At 32.8% G+C, this 22,773-nt stretch overlaps 2 protein-coding genes and 1 long non-coding RNA gene across 3 annotated transcripts in view; all 3 read left to right on the plus strand.

Moving 5' to 3' along the window:
* Window positions 1–15,526, plus strand: part of LOC115878137 (ionotropic receptor 25a) — a 55,249-nt gene extending 39,723 nt beyond the window's left edge. The window contains exons 6-13 of the mRNA XM_030894511.1: window positions 1,275–1,367; window positions 7,846–8,040; window positions 8,237–8,336; window positions 8,394–8,571; window positions 11,732–11,895; window positions 14,701–14,854; window positions 14,978–15,099; window positions 15,154–15,526. Coding sequence (XP_030750371.1) covers window positions 1,275–1,367; window positions 7,846–8,040; window positions 8,237–8,336; window positions 8,394–8,571; window positions 11,732–11,895; window positions 14,701–14,854; window positions 14,978–15,099; window positions 15,154–15,491 — 1,344 coding nt within the window. The 3' untranslated portion in view covers window positions 15,492–15,526. The remainder of the gene's footprint in view (window positions 1–1,274; window positions 1,368–7,845; window positions 8,041–8,236; window positions 8,337–8,393; window positions 8,572–11,731; window positions 11,896–14,700; window positions 14,855–14,977; window positions 15,100–15,153) is intronic.
* On the plus strand, window positions 1,995–2,778 carry LOC115878139. The gene is made up of 3 exons (XR_004049473.1): window positions 1,995–2,078; window positions 2,131–2,312; window positions 2,368–2,778. It is a non-coding gene; the product is annotated as an uncharacterized LOC115878139 (long non-coding RNA).
* A 275-nt stretch (window positions 15,527–15,801) lies between the features above and the next one.
* Window positions 15,802–19,174, plus strand: LOC115878140 (histone acetyltransferase KAT8). Its single transcript, XM_030894514.1, has 7 exons — window positions 15,802–15,983; window positions 16,093–16,190; window positions 16,248–16,643; window positions 16,698–16,787; window positions 16,844–16,984; window positions 17,041–17,285; window positions 18,729–19,174. Exons 1-7 carry the CDS (start codon window positions 15,806–15,808, stop codon window positions 18,946–18,948), a joined length of 1,368 nt encoding a protein of 455 aa, XP_030750374.1. The 5' UTR covers window positions 15,802–15,805; the 3' UTR covers window positions 18,949–19,174.
* Window positions 19,175–22,773: the final 3,599 nt, after the last annotated feature.

Consider the following 22,773-nt stretch of genomic DNA (forward strand, 5'->3'; position numbering starts at 1 on the left):
TTCCGTGTATTACTACATATTCAATCCGGAACAATCAAAACCACCAAAAGATTGATATCTTTCCCAGTACTATTAATAAATATATTTAATTAACGAGGCAAACTTATAAGCCTTTTTTGATAATAAGGATATCGGGATACTCTTCAGCTTCTTGCGAATGAATATCATTCATATAATTTTAGGGCATCAGCCATTAATAATAAATAAAGGTTGTGGGTAGTAGAAAAAGTGCGATTTTGAGCGGTCAGTCTAAAACTGTCAATTTTGCTGGCCCTTGACCCAAAAAGAGTTAGAAATTTATAAAAACGAGAATTATACGTAGAAAGAAGGATTATTTACAAAAAGTTGTTAGTTTTTGAGTTATAAGTAAAATACCACAAACAAATCAAATTTATATTTTTTTTATATTATTTTGTTTAAGATTCTTCCACAAAAATGAATTCGCAAATCCCAGTTTCGAATAGAGCATCCAAAAAACATATAGAAAAGAAGAAATCAAAACTATCCCAAAGCTTTCGTGCTAAGGATTTTTTTGAGCATAATTTCAGTAAACTATAATAGGATACGTCTAGGATATAGTAGTGTTTATAATGTTTAGTCAGATATTTCTTCCCTATGTGGGTATGGTAATTGATAATATTTTAATGTGGAAATTGATAGTATCGATTAATTATTGATCTGGTTTTTCATTACTATTTGTTTATATTACTGTTTTTAAATATTTTAATTGCCGTCGTGGCGCCCCTCGCACGCGGCGCCCCGGGCGGCCGCCCGGGTCGCCAGGCCCTTCCGCCGGCCCTGGTCAACGATGACACCATTGATTATTTTGATTCCAAATATCTCGACTATATCTCGAGAACCATTACTCGTTGCGGTTCTTACGCAGACATCTTTTTTACGCATAAAATAGCGGAAATTATATTTTGAGTATATGTTTTAAGCATATTTTTTACTCAGTATTTTTTATACGATGTACGGACAAAAAGTTATTATTTTTTAAACCAGTTAAAAATTATGTAGGTGGCTGTCATCGAAACCAAATTTCTCATGTTAAAAAACTCCCAAAGATCAATTTTCATCTAAATATCGAGTTTAGTTCAGAAATTATTTGGAAAAATTCGAAAATGAAAAAAAATTTATACGAACATTTTTTCTTATTTTAATATGCAGAATACGCTGCCGAAGTTTCACGACAGTTATTCGGATCACCCTGTATATTATCATGGTTTATTGAATTAGTATAGCTATTGACCATACTATTTTTGTCTGTGTAGGTTGTTGCAAACTATCGGAATGGTAAACTGACTGTGGAATCAGATAAAGAAATTGAATCGATTAAACCGTTTTATAGGATTGGGATAACTCACGTAAGTATAGTACCGTATGATCGAGAAAAAACGGCGTCAAAGGCGGCTTAGGAATGACTATCGATGCTATTTTTGACGAGATAGAACTCTAGACGTCAGTTACTGAGAATTGACATAAAATTTGTCAAAAATTAATACCTTTTATAGAAAAACCAGAAAAGAATAGAAAGTTTCCAGATACACATATCTATTTCCAAAAAATTGTTTTTTCAAATGTTTGGATCTGCACCAGTTCTACTCAGTAAAAAATCGATATTAAATCATCCTTAAATGCAGTAAACGCCTTTTTCAAAATAAAGAAGAGTAAGGCCAGTAAGACTCTAACCTAACTAAATCTCGTCGTTCGACAAGCCTCCGACCCCTCCGACCGAAACATTTCGACAAAATTTTTGATTATTGTGCTGCTAAAATGTACGGATTAGCCTTTTATTATTGTTTCATACACACTAGACCGTTCAGATTTACTAATATTGCATTGATTGTAGCTGTAAATAAAAATGTGTGTTTAATACCAGTAAATAATCCGTTAGTTGATGAAAGAAGTATCGTGTTTATCGACAAAATTAATTGTAGGCTTTTAAATTTTGCTTAATATGGTCATATTTTACAATATTCAACTCATAATTGTTGATACTTCTGGTGGATGATGATGTTCAATTTATACATATATAAATTATAAACAAACCAAATTGAAGTACTAGAAACAATAAGGTGAGATAGTAATTTTTACGAAATCCCTGTATTATTACTTCTTTACTTATAGAGTATCTGTTCCTGTGTATGCCCAAGTTTCTGTTTTCTAAGAAGCATATTAATTAAATGAACAAAACTGTGTCCAAGAAATAATCTATTGCATAGAGGATTTAATGAAAACAAAATTGGTGATGCTGTAATCATAAAGTTCTATGCAGGAATCAATGGTTATTGCTAAAATATGTTATTAGTGTATTGTCAATTTTATTTACTTATATATTACGTTATTTAATCTCAATAATTTTAGGCTGGTAAGTCATATATTTACATACCTAACTTTTAACGTAACTACTGGTAGATTGCAGGAAACATTATACACTTTGGAACAATTGAAGTAAATAAATGAATTAATATAATACAAACATCAAGAAGTAATGTATAATTTTGGAAAAAGCTGTATTAATCACTTTCGAAAATCATAATTGTTTTTTTTTTTAGTAAGTCGCAGAACTTAGACAAATAATTTAGGTTTGTTATTAAATTAAATGTAATAAGTACAGATTTAGACTCTTGAACCAGGCATGGTATATTGATTAGTAGGGTCCACAGTAAAAAATATTTTGTAATACCATTCGAAAGAAAATACAGACCTATATTATACTGTTTATAAAGTAAGTTTTATTGTAACATAACTTAAGAAAACAATTAATATGCATATGTCAATCATAAGAATAGAATCTATTAATTTAATGAACTATACCCATAGTACTCGGCAAACAGTAAACCAAACCAAAGAAACTAAGACTTACAGTGTTAGATCATGTAGTATATAAGTATTTTAATTTTATCATTTAATAAATAAATACAATATAAAATTTAAAATGCCAATTTTTTTATTTTAAAACAAGTGATTTATATATGTATAAACAATTTACAATTCTTTATCATTTAATTTATTGCTCACATCTTCCGGGATTATAAGGCTAATATTTTGCTGCTTATAGTGCCTATATCTCAAAAAAAATTAATTAGATTAATTAATGATTAAGTATCACTGTATTTTTAAATGTTGAATCTTATGGACTGAAAAAACTGCTGATGATATTTCTACTTTCACTGACTGAAGATGCAGAAACCTAGAAGAAATTCAAAAACAAATTGTACAAACATAACGTATGACTATACATTTCGGTAAGTCAATATCGACAAAGCTTTGATTACAGCATCACCTATTTGGTTTTCTTTAAATCCTCTATACAATAGACTATTTCTTTGACATAGTTTTGTTCATTTAATTTGTTTCTTAGAGGTTATACACAGGCGTAGATATTCTATAAGTAAAAAAGTAATGTATAAGTAATAATACAGATTCTTAAAAATATCTCACCTTACCGTTTCTAGTACTTCAATTTAGTGTTTATATTTTATACATGTATAAAATTGAACATCATCCACCAGAAGTATCAACAATTATGAGTTGAATATTACAAAATATGACCATATTAAGCAAAATTTAAAGGCCTACAATTAACTTTGTTGATAAACACGATACTTCTTCCATGAACTAACAGGTTATTACTAGTAATTGAACACACATATTGGTTTACAGCTACAGTATTAGCAAATCTGAAGGGTCTAGTCTGTATTAGACAATTACAAAAGGATAATCCATACATTTTAACAGTAGAATAATCCAATTTTTGTTAACTCTAGACGTTATCGAAATGCCTGGGACTGGGACGGGCGATAGTTAGGTTAGAGCCTTTTTGATTTTTCTCTTCTTTACTTTTAAAGACGCATTCTGTATTAATTAGGATTTACTGGATTTACCTAATATAGATTTTTTTATTAATTAGAACTGGTATAGTTCAAATTATCAGAAAAAAATATTTTTTGGATATAAATTTCTGTATCCGGAAACTTACTATTATCTTCTAGATTTTCTACATTTAGTATTAATTTTAATTAAAATTTAACTTTTTTGAAGATCTTTAAAGTGAAAAGAAGAAGAATTTTAATTAACTAAAAAAATCAAAATAAAGTTAACTAACTTTGAGCAGAGTTCGACCTCGTCAAAAATAGCATTGATAGTCATTCCCCAGCCGCCTTTGACGCCGTTTTTTCTCGATCATACGGTACTTCCAAAATCAGTTGTAGTGGTTAGGGGTTCTTAATTTCTGCACTACCTTTGTTGGCGCCATTGTCAGCATCGTCTCGGCAATCCCAGTCCCCAAGAGTCCCAAACCAGTCCAAGTGACTTCGGAACCATACCTTATCATATGATTAAAATGTTAGAGAATATACCTACTTCTCACGAAAAACGTGCACCTTAAAATTTTCATGTATTTTTAATTTCAATAATATTTTGTTCTAGTGGACCAATTTTGACAATTTTTTAAGCAATTTGTAGCTAAATTATTTGATTTTTAGCCTCTTTTTAAATTGGAAATTAAATTCGCCATCTTTCTATTATACGAGAGAAATCAAAATGTTCTTATTTTGGCGATGGTTTAAAACACCCTGTGGAATGATTTAACAAAGCAAGGAGTTTATAAATCACGTTACCATCAAGATTCATCTTTTCCCGATAGTTTTTTTAATTCATCTCATTAGCAGATAGATATAGAAGAGTTAAGAAAGTAACGTTTAGTAACATATTTAGCATTAAAAGTAAGCCTTTGTTTTTGGTCCTATAATGATCACTATATTAATAAAGTAATATTATTTTTTTTTGTAATGTCACTGAGTGAAAAGTCATATCATGATTGCTTGTTGGCAGTCAATCTAGCAAAAATGATTTTATGTTCAATATCGACTATTGTTGCTTTAATTGAATCTGGAATTTATATAAAACTAGCGTGTACCAGCGACTTTGTTCACGTCGAATTAATCATTTGTAATGGTGATGATAAAGCAAAGCAAGAATTTCCATTAACATACAAACTGGATAAAATTTTCTCACATTTATGTCAGCATGAGAAAAAACAATATAGCGATATTATTATATAACTTGGTAATATTTGAGGGGTAGTTTCATCTCGTTGGAATTTGACTTTGGAAAAATTCGTTTGCCAAAAATAAGCTTTTTACGTCAATCAGTTTAAGCAGAATCGTGGTTAAGAATTTACCCAACTTTTTGGAACACCCTGTATGATTTTTTAAAAAATTTCAAAATATGTAAAAAAAATAAAAAAATTATGTTTGTCCAAGCCTTTTCCCGAAAGACTAACCGTTATTAAACAAAAAATATTGTAATATTTGAGAGGCGTTTTCACCCTCTTGGAATTTAAGATTCGAGAAACCCCTCCTTATCGAACCCCACAGTCAATCCGTTTGCCAAAAATCAGCTTTAAACGTCAAGCAGTTTAAGCAGAATCGTGATTACTCAATGGTCATATTTTATGAAACACCCTGTATACATTTATAAAAAGTCTTAAAATATGTAAAACAACAAAATAAAATACACGTGTTTCAGCGTTTTTTCGGAAACTTGACCGTTTTTTAAATAAAAAATATTGTAATATTTGAGGGGTGGTTTTACCCTCTTGGAACTGGAATTTCGAAAAATCCCTTCTTATCGAACCTCTACACCCTAGAATCAACCTGTATGCCAAAATTGAACTTCTTACGTTGAGTGGTTTGAGCAGGATCGTGATTAATCAGTATGTTAGTCACTTAAGGATTTTATATATTAGTATAAATCAACCTTACGGTGACCACGATAACGACACAGCAGAGCACACAATCCAGAGTGCAAAAGGTGGGCCTATGAACGAAATAAATTAATGGAGAGTCTTAATACAGAGGAGCTAACTTACACTAACTTGGTTCCAACGATGGTTAAGAGCTCAAACGCACTAACTCGACGGCCAGGTCGCAGCGACCAGCCAACGGCCAGGACGCTAGCCCGTATCATTGGATTTAATGGTATTACGTGCCGCAGCGACCAAACTGGGCGTGGACGTTAATGCGCGTTGTATCATTTGATTGGTGGTCGTAGGCTGGCCGCTGAGACCTGGCTGTCAGTGCGTTCGAGCTCTCAGTCAAATGAGAACTGGAAAGCTGCCCGGGAATATATGGAAGTGCTGATATCTGCAAAAGAAAACGAAGCCAAAATATTTGAAAAGTAAAAATAATTTTAATGTACTTACCATATTGCTCAAATGTCCAACTTTCACTGAACTGCTCAATTAACTGAAACATCACACTAAAACTGCCTACCCCAGAAGTAATCCCGAAAGGTAGTTCCTCGGGGAGATACTCAAAGCGGTTTGTGGAGGTTTTTTTAGTCGCTAAGGTACCTCAACCACCCCGAGAGTACCACCCACGGTCTCTGGTTTGCAGATTTGTCCCTCACCAAAAAAATTGAACCTGGTAGAGATCAACTCCTGGACTTACAACCGACTCTGCTAGAATCATTGCAGCCAACAAACAGTAATAAAAAAATCGAGGGGTGTCTCACTATTGGAATTACATGTACATTTTCTTGGCAGTCGCTGGCAGTCATTGGCAGTCTTATGGCAGTCGCTTATAATAATTACATGGCAGTCATAGGCAGTCTTCTTCGTAGTCATTGGCAGTCGCTTGGTAGTAGAATGATATTTTGGCAGTACGTGTACATTTTTTACCCGAGTGAGACACCCCTCGAAAAAAATAATTACAAACACAGTAAGCACTATTTGAATGAAAGAAATGCTTTCCAATGTTCGCTTCTTCAAAAGCGAAAAACTCCAAAACCCAAAAAACAAATTATCGAGAAGAAATCCGCCTAAACGATAAAATTAATTTTAAATTCCTTATTTTGTTAAAAGATCCTACGGAATGTTTCAATGTTTCGGCAAAATATCAATGTCAAATATTAGATACTTGAGAACTTTTATTTGAAATTTAGAAAGAATCTAAATAGTCAAATAATTTAGGTAGCTATACATATTGTTTAAAAACTCATCAAAATCGGTTCACTAGAACAATTTACTGGGTGTTCCTTAATGGCATGCTAATATTTAAGGGGGTTAGGACCTATTCTAAGAAAAAAAATTAACTCGAAATAATAACTCTGATTTAATTACAGATATCTTTATGAAACTTCATAAAATTCGTCTTCTATGCATCAAAATACCTTTTTTGATGTACAAAGAATTTTATTTTTCAACCAGTGCTGTCCATACGGGTTTTACATTGAATATTTTTGGAGAAAAAAATGACTGACCTCTCTTAAAATAAAAACTATTTTTAAAATCTCCAATCATTTCTAAACATTTTTTATCTGTTGATTTTTTTCGCCCGAGGCATAGTTTTTGCTTAAAAAATTAGTCAGATTACTTCAGGGCCAAGTCGCTGAAAATTTAATGCAGTGACTGTTTTGTGAAATAATTTCTGCATCGGCTGGAAGGATATTAAGAAACAAAACAATTTTTTTGTATATCAAAATAAGGATTTTGATGCATGGAAGACGTGTATCAAATATAACATCAGAGATATTTTGAAAAGAAATTAGAAAATTAAATTTTAGCACCCTATATCTGAAAAGTTAAGACGTTCAGGACATATTATATTCATATAAGTTTTTTTCTTAGAATAGGTCTAAGAATCACCTCCTTAAAGCATGTCATTAAGGAACACCCTGTATATTAAACTTTAAACTTGTGTAAAAGTGTAGATCTGAATCTCTCCTAAACAATGCAAAAGTAGAATAATGTCTTATATATTTGATAGATGATTTAGATGATACTAGTGCTAAACTGTAAACTGATATTCCTTCTGATATAATTAATATTTTTCTCAGGCTTTGCCTTGGTCTTACAAAGAAAAAGATCCAGTAACAGGAGAGTACTACTGGACTGGATACTGCGCAGATTTTGCTCAAAAAATATCCGAAGTCCTGGGTTTCGATTTCGAATTTGTTGAACCACAAACCGGTACATTTGGTGAAAAAGTTAATGGTACCTGGAACGGAGTAGTTGGAGATTTAGCTAGAGGAGTAATCAAAGAAAATAAACCGTATGATCGAAAACAAAACGGCATCAAGATGACTTGGAACTTGGAAATGACAATACATTCACGACATAATTTTACATTTAAAAAAACAACAATTTTTTTTTCCAAGACATCTCTAACGCTGTTTTGTTTTCAATGGTATGGCGTATTTTCTCAAATTATGTATAAAAATATTTCAGGATACTGACTTGGCGATAACAGCTATCATTATGACAGCCGATAGAGAAGAAGTTATAGATTTTGTGGCTCCTTATTATGAGCAAACCGGTATTAGTATAGGTACTAGTATCAAATTATTGAAAGGAATATCAAAAATCTGCTCTGTTTTAATTATAGTTATGAGAAAACCAGTACGAAAAACATCACTTTTCAAGTTTATGACTGTTCTAAAGCTAGAAGTCTGGTTAAGCATTGTGGCTGCTCTTGTAGTTACAGGATTCATGGTTTGGTTTTTGGACAAGTACTCGCCTTATAGCGCTAGAAATAATCACAAAGCATATCCATATCCTTGCAGGTCAGAAAAATTAATTATGTCACATGATGTGCCATGATTTCTCAGATATAGTATTTTTGAACATCCCCTTGTATTTCATTTCCTTTTTTTTTCTGAAGAAATAATTATCAAATAGAACAGGCATGTTCTTCGGTAATATTAATCGACATAGAATGATCACATAGCAAAAGTAACACAGAAGGCTACTATCCCTTTGGGTATATAGGTGCAGAAGAATATGTAGAAAAAACTGGGGACCTAACCCTAAAATGACTCTATGGTTACACAAGGATTGTAAGATCCATGAGAACCTAGGGATCGGTGGTGTGGTGGACAAAGACTTCGCAAGGATGAACTCCCACAAATGCGATGGAAGTTTTGTCGAGCTTGCCACCACTACACTTTTTCATGCAAATCCAACCCAATCTGTTATGGACAGGTTAATTCACGATCAGCAGCACATAAGCTAAACGCATAGTGCTGAAAACCTGAAGCTAATCGAAGAGCTAAACGCAGACAAGGTATTGGGATTACCGCTATAGATGCAATAGCTATGCGAGGTATAACAACAAATTTAACATAAACATACCAGGAAGGGAAGACTGGAGAAAAGGTGTAATTGTTCAAGCTAAGGCAACCTAGTATACAGACGGCTCAAGAACGTAGGAGACATAGGAGCTGGAATAGTAGGCCCGACACAAGGAATATCTTTCCACATAAGCCTATCTAAAGATGTCACAATTTTCCAGACGGAAATAACGGCAATCCACTATTGTGTCGAAGAAATATCAAGGTAGCAAAGAACACATCGTTTGATGGCCATCTTCACAGACAGCCAAGCGCTAATAGCACTCGGTTCCACGGAGGGCAGTTCTAGACTAGTGTGGGATTGTATGCGTGCTCTTAAATACTTTAGGTGGGCGTAGCAATGTTACGTTAGCCTGGGAGAATTCTGTAAGCTTTGGCCTGGGTACCAGAAACCAGGTACCACGAGAGTCAACGAAAAAGGAGTTGAAATGCCCTAACAAGACTCATGAATGCCATTCAGAGGCCCAGAACCCTTTTTTCGGCATTACAAAGGCAGTCACAAGAATGGCCACGGAACAATGGATGGTCAAGAAATCTCTAGAATGGTGGAGAAACTCACCCGGACAAAGACAGGCGAAAAAGTTCATCATTGTAGAATATTTACCAAAATTCACGGCAGACCTGATAAGCAAACACAGACAGTCAAAGCTGTAGTGAGTTTACTAACAGGGCATTGTAAACTGAATAGATATCTACATGAGATATCTAAAGCTAATGGGATCGACGGACGAAGCCATGTGCAGGTTCTGCCAATTTGATGAAGAAACGATCGAACATATTTTATGTCGATGCGACAGCCTCGCAAATGTGCGGTTCTCGGTAAGGGTGGGTTCTGTGCGGTTCTCGGTAAGGCAGCATGGAGAGTTCATTCTCCAATTTGCTAGACTTTGATAAAAATATTGGAGTGGAGAATGTAACCTAAGGATCAAAAGAGGACCACAATAGATCTGTTCAATTAATGTATCTGGTTCAATTGCATGTTCGAAGTCAATATCCAGATCATTACGCAGCGATATGAGACAAGGGCACACAAAGAACACGTGCTCCGCGTCTTCAGTAACTCCTAGACCGAACGGGCACTCTGGGAAATCGTTATGTTTAAAGCGATAAAGATATGCTCGGATGCAGCAATGTCCTGAGATCATCTGTGTCAGGTAGTAGTTGACTTCACCATGGTTTAGATTTAGCCAAACATTCATCTGAGGTAGAAGACGGTACATTATATAGACTATACTTCGTTGCGGCATCCCATTTTACCTGCCATCGCCCTACGCTATTTTGCCGGCCTTCTCTTCGGAGTGCATCAGGGCAGAAGAGTGAGTGTGTTGACACTCAGTGTTGACGATCCCCTTTGTCAATAAAGGGCTTGCCGTTCTTCGGCTAGAATTCGAATAGCAAATATTCCAGCAATAACGCACACCGCATTTTCAGATACCGTACGGAAAGCACTAGCTACTCTCAGAGCACTCAGCCTATATAACGATGCGACTCTTATCCGTGTTCCTTGTATGCTGAGGGCGTCAGCCCAAATTAAGTCCATATTGTCAGTACCGATGTGACTACTGACGAGCATTGACTTATAGTACTATACTGTTTCTAGCACAAAGTAGGATAGTACGTACTCTACCACTGTACCACTGTAAGCTGCGACTACTGTTTACTACTATTTATGTAAACCTGCCTTAAGTACCAATGTAAACCTGCCCATAGGTATTGCCAAATTATACACATTTTGCTATAATTGTTACAAATCAAAACTACAGCTGCACAAAATTCACTTAAATTTTGTCATTATCTTCTATCCCATTTTTAGACAATTCACTTTAAAAGAAAGCTTCTGGTTTGCTCTAACATCTTTCACACCCCAAGGTGGTGGTGAAGCCCCGAAAGCACTATCTGGTAGAACTCTTGTCGCAGCTTACTGGTTGTTTGTTGTTTTGATGTTGGCTACTTTCACAGCAAATTTAGCTGCGTTTTTAACAGTGGAACGGATGCAAGTGAGTCACAATAATGAAATAAAAATATGGAAAGAAAGAAAATGTAATTTAATATTTTTGCGCAGGCCCCTGTTCAGTCTTTGGAACAGTTGGCTAGACAGTCGAGAATAAATTACACAGTGGTTAAAGATTCAGAAATTCACAGTTACTTCATTAATATGAAGTTTGCAGAAGATACATTATACAGGTATGATCCCAAATTATTATTATAGAATCAAAAATAACTATTATAAGGTGTCATTGTTAGATTTATCACATAAAGTAAAACTTGATTTAAGTAGGAAATGCGCTGTATTGTACCGTATGATCGAAAAAAAATGGCGTCCAGCTGGCTTGGAAATGACGATCGATGACATTTCCAATATAATTTTACATATAAAATGACAGCGACCTTCATTTCATAGCCATCGCTGACGCCGTTTTTATTCGATCATACGGTATATTAACAGGTCTTTTTACTACTCATGCAGAGAAAAAATACCTGCTTTGAGCTCCAATGAGGCAGACTGAACATAACGACAAATGTTTAATTTTTGTTCTTAGAAAAACAAACTTGTGAATTATCGTATAAATATAGAACATAATTTATATTTTAGGATGTGGAAAGAACTTACCTTAAATGCTTCTACAGACGACACTAGATACAGGGTGTGGGACTACCCGATTAGAGAGCAATACGGACACATTTTGCTTGCAATCAACGACTCGAATCCTGTAGAAAATGCTTCGGAAGGCTTTCGATTGGTTGACGAACATTTAGGTTAGATTTTTTATTAAGATTCACAACCAAACTAAATTCCCACTTAATCTAAATATATTTTTATTCATTCAAATAATGAATTTTAAATTAAAAGCAGTGGAGTTTAAATATTTGACAACGTTTTTGCCACAATCCAAATGCAAAAATACCTCGCGCAAATTGGGCCGTATTTTTTCGGATAAAATTTTTCTAAATTTTCACCACCTATGTCTAACAACTGAGTGGGTTGTCTTCTCGGCTGACGTCGATTCCGAATTTTCTAGATTTATAAATACCTTGTCTAATCTGGCGTGCAAGGCGTTTCTTCTTAGGCCTATCAAAAGTAAGCAAGGTATACCCTGGTCTACGACAGGCTTGCGTATATCTGCAAAGAACATGCGCTCATTATCTCACCTTAAACAATTCACAGACAGCGTTTTCTTTCATAATTACTTAACTTTATAGAAGGGTTTATCGTAAGAATATAAAACGACCAGGACATTTATTATAATGGGAGGCTAGCCAAATCCGGTAATGTTGCTAAAGAGACTTGGGCTATTGTAAATGACTTAAGGAATAAGACTTCTTCGTCTGGGACAGTCTTTAATTCACCTGAAGATTTAAACACTTACTTTGTTAATGTGGCTAAAAATTTAGTGAACTAACTCCTTCCCATGACTCACTTTCATATCTCCTTAAAGCAAATGAGAATTAACACAGTTTCTTCTTCACGCCCGGATTTTATGATATATAACATGATTTTATCCATTTACAGTTTTCCTTTTGTAAAATTTTCTAGATACGCCTGTGTTCTGCAATGTCCATGATGTATCTTTTATTTATAATTTTAATGACTTACATTTTTTTTAATTGATTTGTACTGCATGACATTTTTTTATTATTTGTATATTTGTTTTTGTGCATTTTTCTTTTGTGAATGCTTTGTCGATGAAGTTGTTTTGGCTTTTTGTACAATAAAGCGTTGTTTTTTTTAATACTCTTGTTTATACCGGGTGCCTCTCAAAAGTGGCTCACCCCTATAACTTTTTTACTTTTTCAGATAAAAAAACGAGATTTGGTATGTTAGATTAATTAATTTGGTATGTTAAATTAATTTATTAATTCTGAAGCATCAAAATTAATAAATGTAAAGATAGTATGAACAGAGTCAACGGTCCAATTCCTTCAAGTTCTTTGTTCCTACTACTTTAGTAGCGGAAATCTAACTGTTACGCTCAGTTGGCTCTGACTCGGTTGGCTAGATTTTGCCACGCCCACTCGGTGCCCACTGAGCGAGTATATAAACGCTCAACTTGTAGATTGTACTTTAGTTTATAATCTGCTGATGATGCTAACATGGTTAGCGAAACGCGCGTCCAGTGTAAAAGTAAAAGTGTTTTGGTGTATTGTGGTGATTTAGTGTTTTTATTTTGTTGTCTTGTATTTAATCATATCCCAATTTTTTCAAAAGGAACGAGGGTGGCTCATTAGCATATTTGAAAAAAGTATTTTTTTACGAATAATTTGATACCACACACTTGGTATTTCATGTCAAATTATAAGTTATAATTTCAAATAAACCATATGCGAAAATGTCAAAAGTTCACATAAGATGTTATTATATTCAGAGTGACATTATCTATCCAATAAAGTAAAAAAGTCCCGGGGGTGTTAAAAATCAAAAGTTGTAGTCATTTCCGGTGAAACCGAAAGTGACCGAAAACAATTGAATACGTCAATCAATCCTAATTTATGTCATATACTAACATACCAAATCTCGTTTTTTTTACTAAAAAAATAAAAAAGTGATAGGCGTGAACCACTTTTGAGACGCACGGCGCACCCAGTATACAAGGGTAATACCAAAAGATAGCGAGTTGCAAAAATTTTTGATCATCGAAACTAAATAATGGAAACTTTCTTTTGTAAAAGTAATTCAGTTATGTATTCATGTTTAAGTTTAATACAGTTTGATATCAGAATTTGTCAATTTTTCAGGAGGTTGAAAGTGTGAGTTGAAACTGAATTTAAAATAAGTGCAAATATTTTCAGGGCTGGTAGATTTTGGTAAAAGAAATATATTTTCTCTTTACTGGTTTTCAAATAAATCCTAAATAGCCGAGTTATATGAATTTGGAAATATTATTTTTATTATATATTTTTTTAAATATCCAACACTGTTAAGCGGTTCACTCACTGGTTCTCTATAAACGTCTAATCTATCATCACTGTGAATCGTCCTGTATACATTTAAAATAAGAAAGTTACTGTCAACTTCAAGTATTTTGGGAAATGCCTCTATATTGCTAATATTTTTATCAAAAGTGTTTTTTCTTCAACATACAACAATGATTTGCAAAACGCCTTAAGCAATAGTCTACCCTAAAATATAATTATTGTGGCAGTTACAATTTTGTTCTGTTATTTTGATTCAAAGATTATTTGAAGAATTATTGTTTTTGTCTATCCATTTTGGAGTGCCCATCATATGAGTATAGTATCATCTGAGTAGTATATATTGAGTAGTATCATCTGTCGGAAATCAGTCCATATTCTCTCGCTGAGCTTATATATTTTTGTCTAAAAACTTCTATTTCGAACTCAGCTAAGATTACCCTGTAGAATATTTTTATGTGTAGATATAATACAATATAATCGAAAAAAAACGTCGTCAGTGAGGGTTATGAAATGAAGGTCGCTGTCATTTTATATTTAAAATTATATGGCGAATGTCATCGATGGTCATTTCCAAGCCAACTGGTCGCCGTTTTTTTTCGATCATACTGTATATATTTTTTAATAAGTTTCTTGTTATTTTAATTTTAGATGCCGACTTTGCTTTCATCCACGACTCAAGTGAAATTAAATACGAAATAAGCAGAAATTGTAATTTTACTGAAGTTGGTGACGTGTTTGCTGAAAAGCCATTTGCTGTTGCTGTCCAGCAAGGTAGTCATCTACAGGATGACCTAAGCAAAGTGTAAGAATATATAAACCAAAGAACAAATACAAAGATTTGTATCAAAATAAGTTTTTCTGGCGGTCACTAAAGTTTTTCGAATAAAATCCACTCTGTATACAAAATAACGAATGATTTTTTCAGAATATTGGATCTCCAAAAAGATCGATTTTTCGAACAACTTCAGGCAAAATATTGGAATCATTCAGCAAAAGGAGACTGTCCCAGTACTGACGATAATGAGGGAATAACCCTCGAAAGTTTAGGTACAAACTTCTTTAAATATTAACTACCTTGAAGTGTTTCAATTTATCTTTTAGGTGGTGTATTTATTGCAACACTGTTTGGACTAGCACTAGCTATGATTACCTTAGCTGGCGAAGTGATCTACTACAAAAGAAAGGGCAAAAAAGAAAAAGAGGCATCCCAAACAGAATTTACCAAAAATTTTCCATCTAAAATTCAACCGTTTAAATTTCCTAAAGGCGATTATCCACCAGAATTGGATAAATTCAACATTTCAAAAACGATAACTATCGGAACTACGTTTAAACCTGTTAATCTAAAGGAAAAAATGAAAAAAGATATGGAGAACGTCAATATTTCTCATATTTCTTTATATCCAAAAGCAAGAAACCGAATTACACGTGTTGATTAGACGTTCAAACGTTTTATTTTATTTTTGGACATCCTGTATAGCATACTTTGATTTAAAAAAGTATAATATTTTAATAAAACTTACCTAAGATTTATGTTTTGTTTTTTTGCTCCATTGATTGATAATCATGATCATTATATTTAATTTCAAATTATTAGCATTATTAGGTATTTATAATTTTGACATTATTTTGACCATAAACTATCCATCTATCCCTTTCTATCCATAAACAAAGATTTTGTGTGTATGCAACCAAAAATTCTTTCTAATACGCGTTATTCTAGAAACGTCAAAAGAAAATCAATTTTTTTAAGATGGCCGACTCCGATAAAAGTGGAGGAAGTACGGAAGTGGCAAACGAAATAATGCGTAAGAAATCGGAAAGTGAAAATACCAAACCGAATAATCAAGATGAGGACAGCGAAAGTACCGAGGAACAGCCTCTGGACGTTGGCATACATTATCTAGTCCGCCGAACCGATAATTCTTGGTGTAAGTGGAAGTTTGTTTATCCTAACCTAGAAAAATGTCGGCATAGTTTCGTATTATTGTTTTCGCAGATCGCTCAATACGTTATGTAATATTTTGTAATTATTTTTAGATCCAGGAGAAATTATCCAGTCTCGTTTTAATGAGGTCGAAAGACAGTATGAGTATTATGTTCATTATGAGGGATATAATCGACGACTTGACGAATGGGTATGTGTTTTAAAAGTTATTGTTTTTTCCTTTTCTTATTTTAAACGTTTTTTTTAGGTACCAAGAGGAAGAATTATGTCCTCAAGATTTAACCTGACAGATGGGCAGAAAATCCCTGATATTAAAGCATGGAAAGAAAGACCTGTTATTACAGATTTACTCGCTGACAATACTGACCGAAAAATTACCAGAAATCAGAAAAGAAGGCATGACGAAATTAACCACATTCAGAAAACCTATGCTGAGATGGATCCAACCACAGCAGCATTAGAAAAAGAACATGAACAAATTACAAAAGTGAAATATATTGACAAAATACAGATTGGTAGGTTTGAAATAGACACATGGTATTTTAGTCCGTATCCAGAAGAATATAGAAGACAGTCGAAACTTTGGATTTGTGAATATTGTTTGAAATATATGAGGCTTGAGAAAAGTTATAGGTATCACATGGTAAGTGCCAAAATAAAAATTGTGTGTGCATTTTTCAGTTATTGAATATTTTAGAGTGAATGTACATGGAGACAACCTGTAGGAAAGGAAATTTACAGGAAAGGTACACTTTCTGTGTATGAAGTTGATGGAAAAGATCACAAAGTAAAAATTATTACTATCAATTTTTAATTGATTTCTTATAAAATTTTTATTTCTAGGTATATTGTCAAAATTTGTGTTTATTAGCCAAGTTATTTCTAGACCACAAAACTCTATATTTTGATGTGGAACCATTCTTATTTTATATTTTATGTGAAGTTGACAAACAAGGAGCACATATTGTTGGTTATTTTTCAAAAGTACATACTTTTGTAGTGTTTTCATATAAGAATTCAAAATTTCATGTTTCTTGTAGGAAAAAGAATCTCCAGATGGAAACAATGTGGCCTGTATTCTAACATTACCACCTTACCAAAGGCAAGGCTATGGAAAATTGCTTATAGCCTTCAGTTATGAGCTATCCAGGCTGGAAGGCACAGTCGGTAGTCCTGAACAACCTTTAAGTGATTTAGGAAAACTCAGCTATAGGAGTTACTGGAGCTGGGTTTTGTTAGAGATATTGAGGGATTTTAGAGGCACTTTGAGTATTAAAGATCTAAGGTAAGATTTTATATTACTCTATAGATTTATTTAGTTTGTAAAATTGAAAAGTTTGAACCACTTGCTACTTGACAGAATGGTGGATGGTGTTCTCTGTTCTCTACATGTGAGATATATGTCTACATTTATATTGGATAATTTAATGTAGTTTATTTTTGTATTTAAAATGCTAACAAATAAAATAAGAAATAAAGAGTCTGGTAAATATTATTGAGATTTTAAAACTCAATATTTACTTGACAGAATGGTGAATTCTGTCGAAAATTGTGATTCCCTACATGAGATAATTTTGTCTGCACTTAAATTGGTTATTTTTTTTTATTTTTAAAGTGTCAACAAATAAAATAAAAGGCTTGCTCTTTCATGTTTATTTTCTTAAAGATGTCATTGAAGTGAAACTTCTTTACGCGCGATGAGAGTAAAAATTCAAGGCCGTGGCACGACACAGCCTTGACACCTGAGCTAGTGAGAAAATTGAGGAAATTTAGATGGCTCTTTGAAGGGTCCTAACTCGGGTCCTATGTGAGCTAGGGGACTGAAATGACGGTTTGTGCACTACAAAACTACATCATCAATGAATCAAATCTAAAAATCGTCCGATTTAAATGAAATTTGGTATGTTGATAAATTGGACCAAGGCCAACTTAACCGTGCACGACACGTGTCACTGTGGCAGTTAGTTTTGACGTAAGAAACATTAAAAGTTGATGTCCGATCGCGACCACATTTGGTGAGTAGGCTATGTGAGCGACGGTGCACACGGTCCCTGCGAAGTTGGATACGACGTTTCGTTTACATCTTCATCAGACTGTCCTAAATATTTGATATTGAAGAAAAATGTGGGTCGATTTCGGCATAATAGGGGACGGGCTATAGGATGACGCCCTCGACGTTTTGAATCGATGCCTCTAAATGGGCGAAATCATCAGGATTTTTCTTAATAATTATGGGTCGATTGATTGGAACCAAACTCGGCACATGGATGAAGGTACCCGAATGGAGTCCTCAGACGGACAAACAGACAGACGGACGGAAGTAAGAAGTTTCACTTCAAATACGCCCACGTACTGCATACAATTTTTTTTTCTTTTTTCATTCACATTTCATTTTTCACAGCTATTACAATGATATCATTACTGATATTCATCATTGGCTAATCAAAATTTGATAACCAGCGTCATTAAATTATATTTTAAAAATATATTTAACAAATAAATTCTCTTAAGAATTGGTTGACAAAAAAGTCGCCTGTGTTGCTTGTTTAGAAGTAGAAATCTAAAAAAAATATAGAATTTCTTGACAAAATGGTGAAAAAAAAATTTTTAAGGCAGTTTTTTTAAGAAATATTTTCTCATGGCATAATGCTGTTGTAATTGTTTGATCTAAGATTTTTTTTATTTAAATTTACTATTAATATTACACAAAGTTTTTTTCACTTTTTAGTCAAATGACAAGCATAACACAAACAGACATCATATCTACGTTACAAAGCATGAATATGGTAAAATATTGGAAAGGACAACACGTGATATGCGTGACGCCAAAACTAGTAGACGAACACATTCGATCCAGTCAGTACAAGCGACCTCGTCTTTGTGTTGACAGCAGTGCACTCAGATGGACACCGAGACGACATGTCAACAACAAAATCGGAAAGAAGTGATAACAACTTCATTTTTTTTTAATCTCAACAAACGTATTTCTTTGTTATAACATCTGGATTATAACTTTTGTGATATGCTTCAATTTTATTTTTTTGTCTCGCAGACTAGTATGTAGGTTATATAGATTTTAGGATTATTTAAAATGCTATTTGATAGTGTTTGAAATGTACTGAATTATTAAGATATTTTTTAAATGTCCTTTTTTGTTTTGAACAATAAAAAATGAGAAAAAAAACATTGCATTTTATTTCTTCCCTGATTGAAGTGTTCTATGCAGGGAGGGTCTCAAATAGGTACATACATGTTTTTAGGGATGGTATTTTTTAGGGGTGGTATATTTTGATCTCGGTAACACATCTATTAGGATTTTAGGGGGAAAATGGGTCAAAAAAATGTTAAAGTAGTTGTACCAATTTTTTATATTAATATTAACTGATATTAATAGATGCAGATATATTGCAAGAGAAGTAACTGGAGGAACACCCAGTATATCCCACATCCTAATAACCAATATACATTTTTTACTGTAACCATTTTTGTAATAGGCCATAATAAAAATATAAATTTATAATATAAAAATTACATACAAAAACCTTATATTCAAAAAGTTATCGCCTCGCGAATTGTTTCTCACTTATTCATTTCTCACCCTGTATTCTCACCCTGTATACAGGGTGAGTCTTAAATAAGTGTCAATCTTTTCCGGGCTGGTAGATCTCGATAAAAGAAACATATTTTCTCTTAACCGTTTTTGAAATACGTCCAAAATAACGGAGTTATTTTACTTTGAAAATTCCCCAAACAAATTTTTTGCGTACATTTTGAGAACCACCGCATTTTTCTGGGTTTTCTTTCTTGTAAATTTAATCTACTACTTATGTTGCTATATTATAAAGAAATTATATTTTTTAACTAAAAACTAAAAAAATTCGATTTTTTTTTAAAATTCTAAATTTTCTAATTTTTTTGCAAAAAAAACTCATCATCAAAACAATCGTGTTTCTGGATTAACTATAAATTTTATTAAAAACACAATTAAATCGTATACTAACAATGAAAATGTAGTATCCCAGTCGATCGCAGTGCCTCTGCTGTCAAACCGAGGAAGCTGCTTAAAAGTGGGGACAGAAATTTCAAATTTGCCCATTGCCGATAAATCTCCTTTTTTAAGCCCTCCATAGTCAAAGGTTTCTCATGAATTTACATTTGAACTAATATCATATTTTTATGCAACCAAAAATACACAATTTAATTTTGAAAAAAAAAATAGGATAATCAAAATTATAAGCTAAATTTTATAATAAAACCATCACCGATTAGTTTATTAACATTAATCAATTAAAATATGTCTTGGATTATTTTGATTTCTATGATTAGATTCTAATAATCCCAAATAAAATCACAGACAAAATACCTATATTCAAGGATGTTTTTAAACTTACACACATGCGTCATAGATGGCGCCACATGTTTTAAGAGTTCACTTTGGAAAAATTATTTTAAAATTGTAAAAATGTATTTAAAACATCATTATAACTTCAAAGAAAATAAAAAAATCTCAGTTATTTGATTATTACTGACCAATATTTTGTATTTTGTTAAAAAAAATTAAATAAAATTTAAGTTAATTATAGAGTGATAATAAAAATAAGAAGTTTAAAACATTATTTTCATTTATTTTTTTAGGATTAAAAAAGCAACTGAACCGTACGATCGGAAAAAACGTCAAGTTGGCTAGGAAATTACAATCTATGATATTTCATATAATTTTACAGAGAAATAGCTCTGGAAATAGACAGCACATGCCATCTCTCACGCTCATTTTGTAGGATTAACATATTTTATTATATTATATATTATGATGACAGATGAAAAAATTACACTATTTTTTTATTTTAATACAAAGCCTGTTGGGAGGGGGGCGAGTTAAACTCGCTTAAAGTCCATTTTCCGAGTCATGCTTTTTGAAACAAAACAAATAAGAATTATAAATTACCTAGTATCTTGATCAAACCTCTACCACGCGACTGCTTTATTATTATATTTCCTCTGATGTTATTTTTTATTATTTTATTTTAAACGCTTAATGGCTTAAGCCTTTAGTTGATAATTATCATCAGGAGAGATATTATTCAAAATAAAAGATCATTTTCTAATAAAATAAAAATACTCATGGAATCATTATTAAATCACTCATGAGATCTCATTTGAATAAATCAACTCAAAACAAAATTAATTATATACACTGTTTAACTTTCCTCTCCGGCTTGATAAAGATATTTTCTCTCTCTTCTTGTTTCTTGTGGACGTTGAAATAATTATACCATCAAGTCAGACTCATGCCGCAGATAAAGAAGTAACATAGTCAAGTCAGGTTGTGTTTTTAACGGGTGGGCGGAGTCGGCAAGCACCTGTGTGACCGTGCGGCCAATGAGAACAGAGAACACGCCCGTTAGTTTACCTGAGATAGGGATAAGATTACGTGTCAATTGCGCCGGTATGGAATGTAATTCAGAGTGATAAAAATGTTATGTTGATAACTTGGGAAGAAGACGAATTAAACGTTAAAAAAACATTGTTTGGCTTGTTAAATTTATAACTATATTAAAGTCCTTTAGTATGATATTAAAAAGTCATTTATGATCAAATCTAGAGCGCTTTGTTTTCGATATTTAAAAAAAATATCTGTACCTCAGAAGCATTTGGGCTGAAGTCCAGTTTTTATAATTTTACAAGAGAGCGAGAAATGTGAAATGCCTATACACTAAAGATATAGGGACCTCAGTCCACTATTTGCTTTTTTTCTTATCATATGTTCGACTCCAGCAGAAAGCCATGATAAATAGTATGTTCAAAAGTTCCATAAACAACATTTAGTAAAAAAGTGACTTTAGCCCAACTGCTTCTGAAGTACAGATATAGCATAGTATCACAGATAGTATAAGGAAATTAGTAGCTTTACTCCTGGTCAAATCCTTTGTTCTTTTTCTGTCACTTATATATGACCTTGTTCGCGCGTCCCGTGACCACTGACGTAGCTGTATATATCGTGGTCTATAACTAGACAAAGTATAGTCGTGGCACTCGCCATAGTTTCACAGAGATGTATTTAGGAAAATATGAGGTCACAATAAAATAAAATAAATTGATCATCGAGTAAAAATTTGTTTGAAAACAGAATATTTTCACATTTCGTGTAAGTAACAATTTTTCTGTATCTGAAAATCTTTTGATGGGAAGAAACGCGGAAAAAATATAAAATGACATATTTTTATATTATCTATTACAAAAAACTTTTTTGTAATTTAGAACAAGTTTAATTTTAACATTAATATTGGTTAGGTGATTTTCATTGGATAACTAATACATTGAACAACACATTGTACTAAATAATAAAATAACATATTTAAACATCAATAATTGCTAATAAACATTACAGAAATTTCAAAAGAGAAAAGAAGCAAAAACAATGAGAAATAGCATCAATACTTTCTCACGTAATAAAAGAATATTTTTTTTAGTTATTGTTACAGAGTCCCGAAGGTACCGAAAGACCCGGGAATTAATAATTTCAAGTCCCGGTGCTTCGATATCTCAAAAGAACCGGGTATTTCCGCTTCTGAACCCTAGTTACCATATTATCAAGAAATTATGTTTTTTTTTAACTAAAAACTAAAAAAATTTCCAGATTTTTTTTTCAAAAAAAAAATTGCGCAGAAAAATCCTCATATTTCTGGGGCCAAAATATACTACCCCTAAAAATATTTGCACTTTTTTAAGACTTACCCTGTATAGGGCGATTCACGGTTATGGTACGTTATAGC

This window comes from Sitophilus oryzae, unplaced genomic scaffold (genome assembly GCF_002938485.1).
Source record: "Sitophilus oryzae breed Bouriz unplaced genomic scaffold, Soryzae_2.0 scaffold_1500_pilon_pilon, whole genome shotgun sequence".
In the NCBI taxonomy this organism is placed as follows: domain Eukaryota; kingdom Metazoa; phylum Arthropoda; class Insecta; order Coleoptera; family Curculionidae; genus Sitophilus; species Sitophilus oryzae.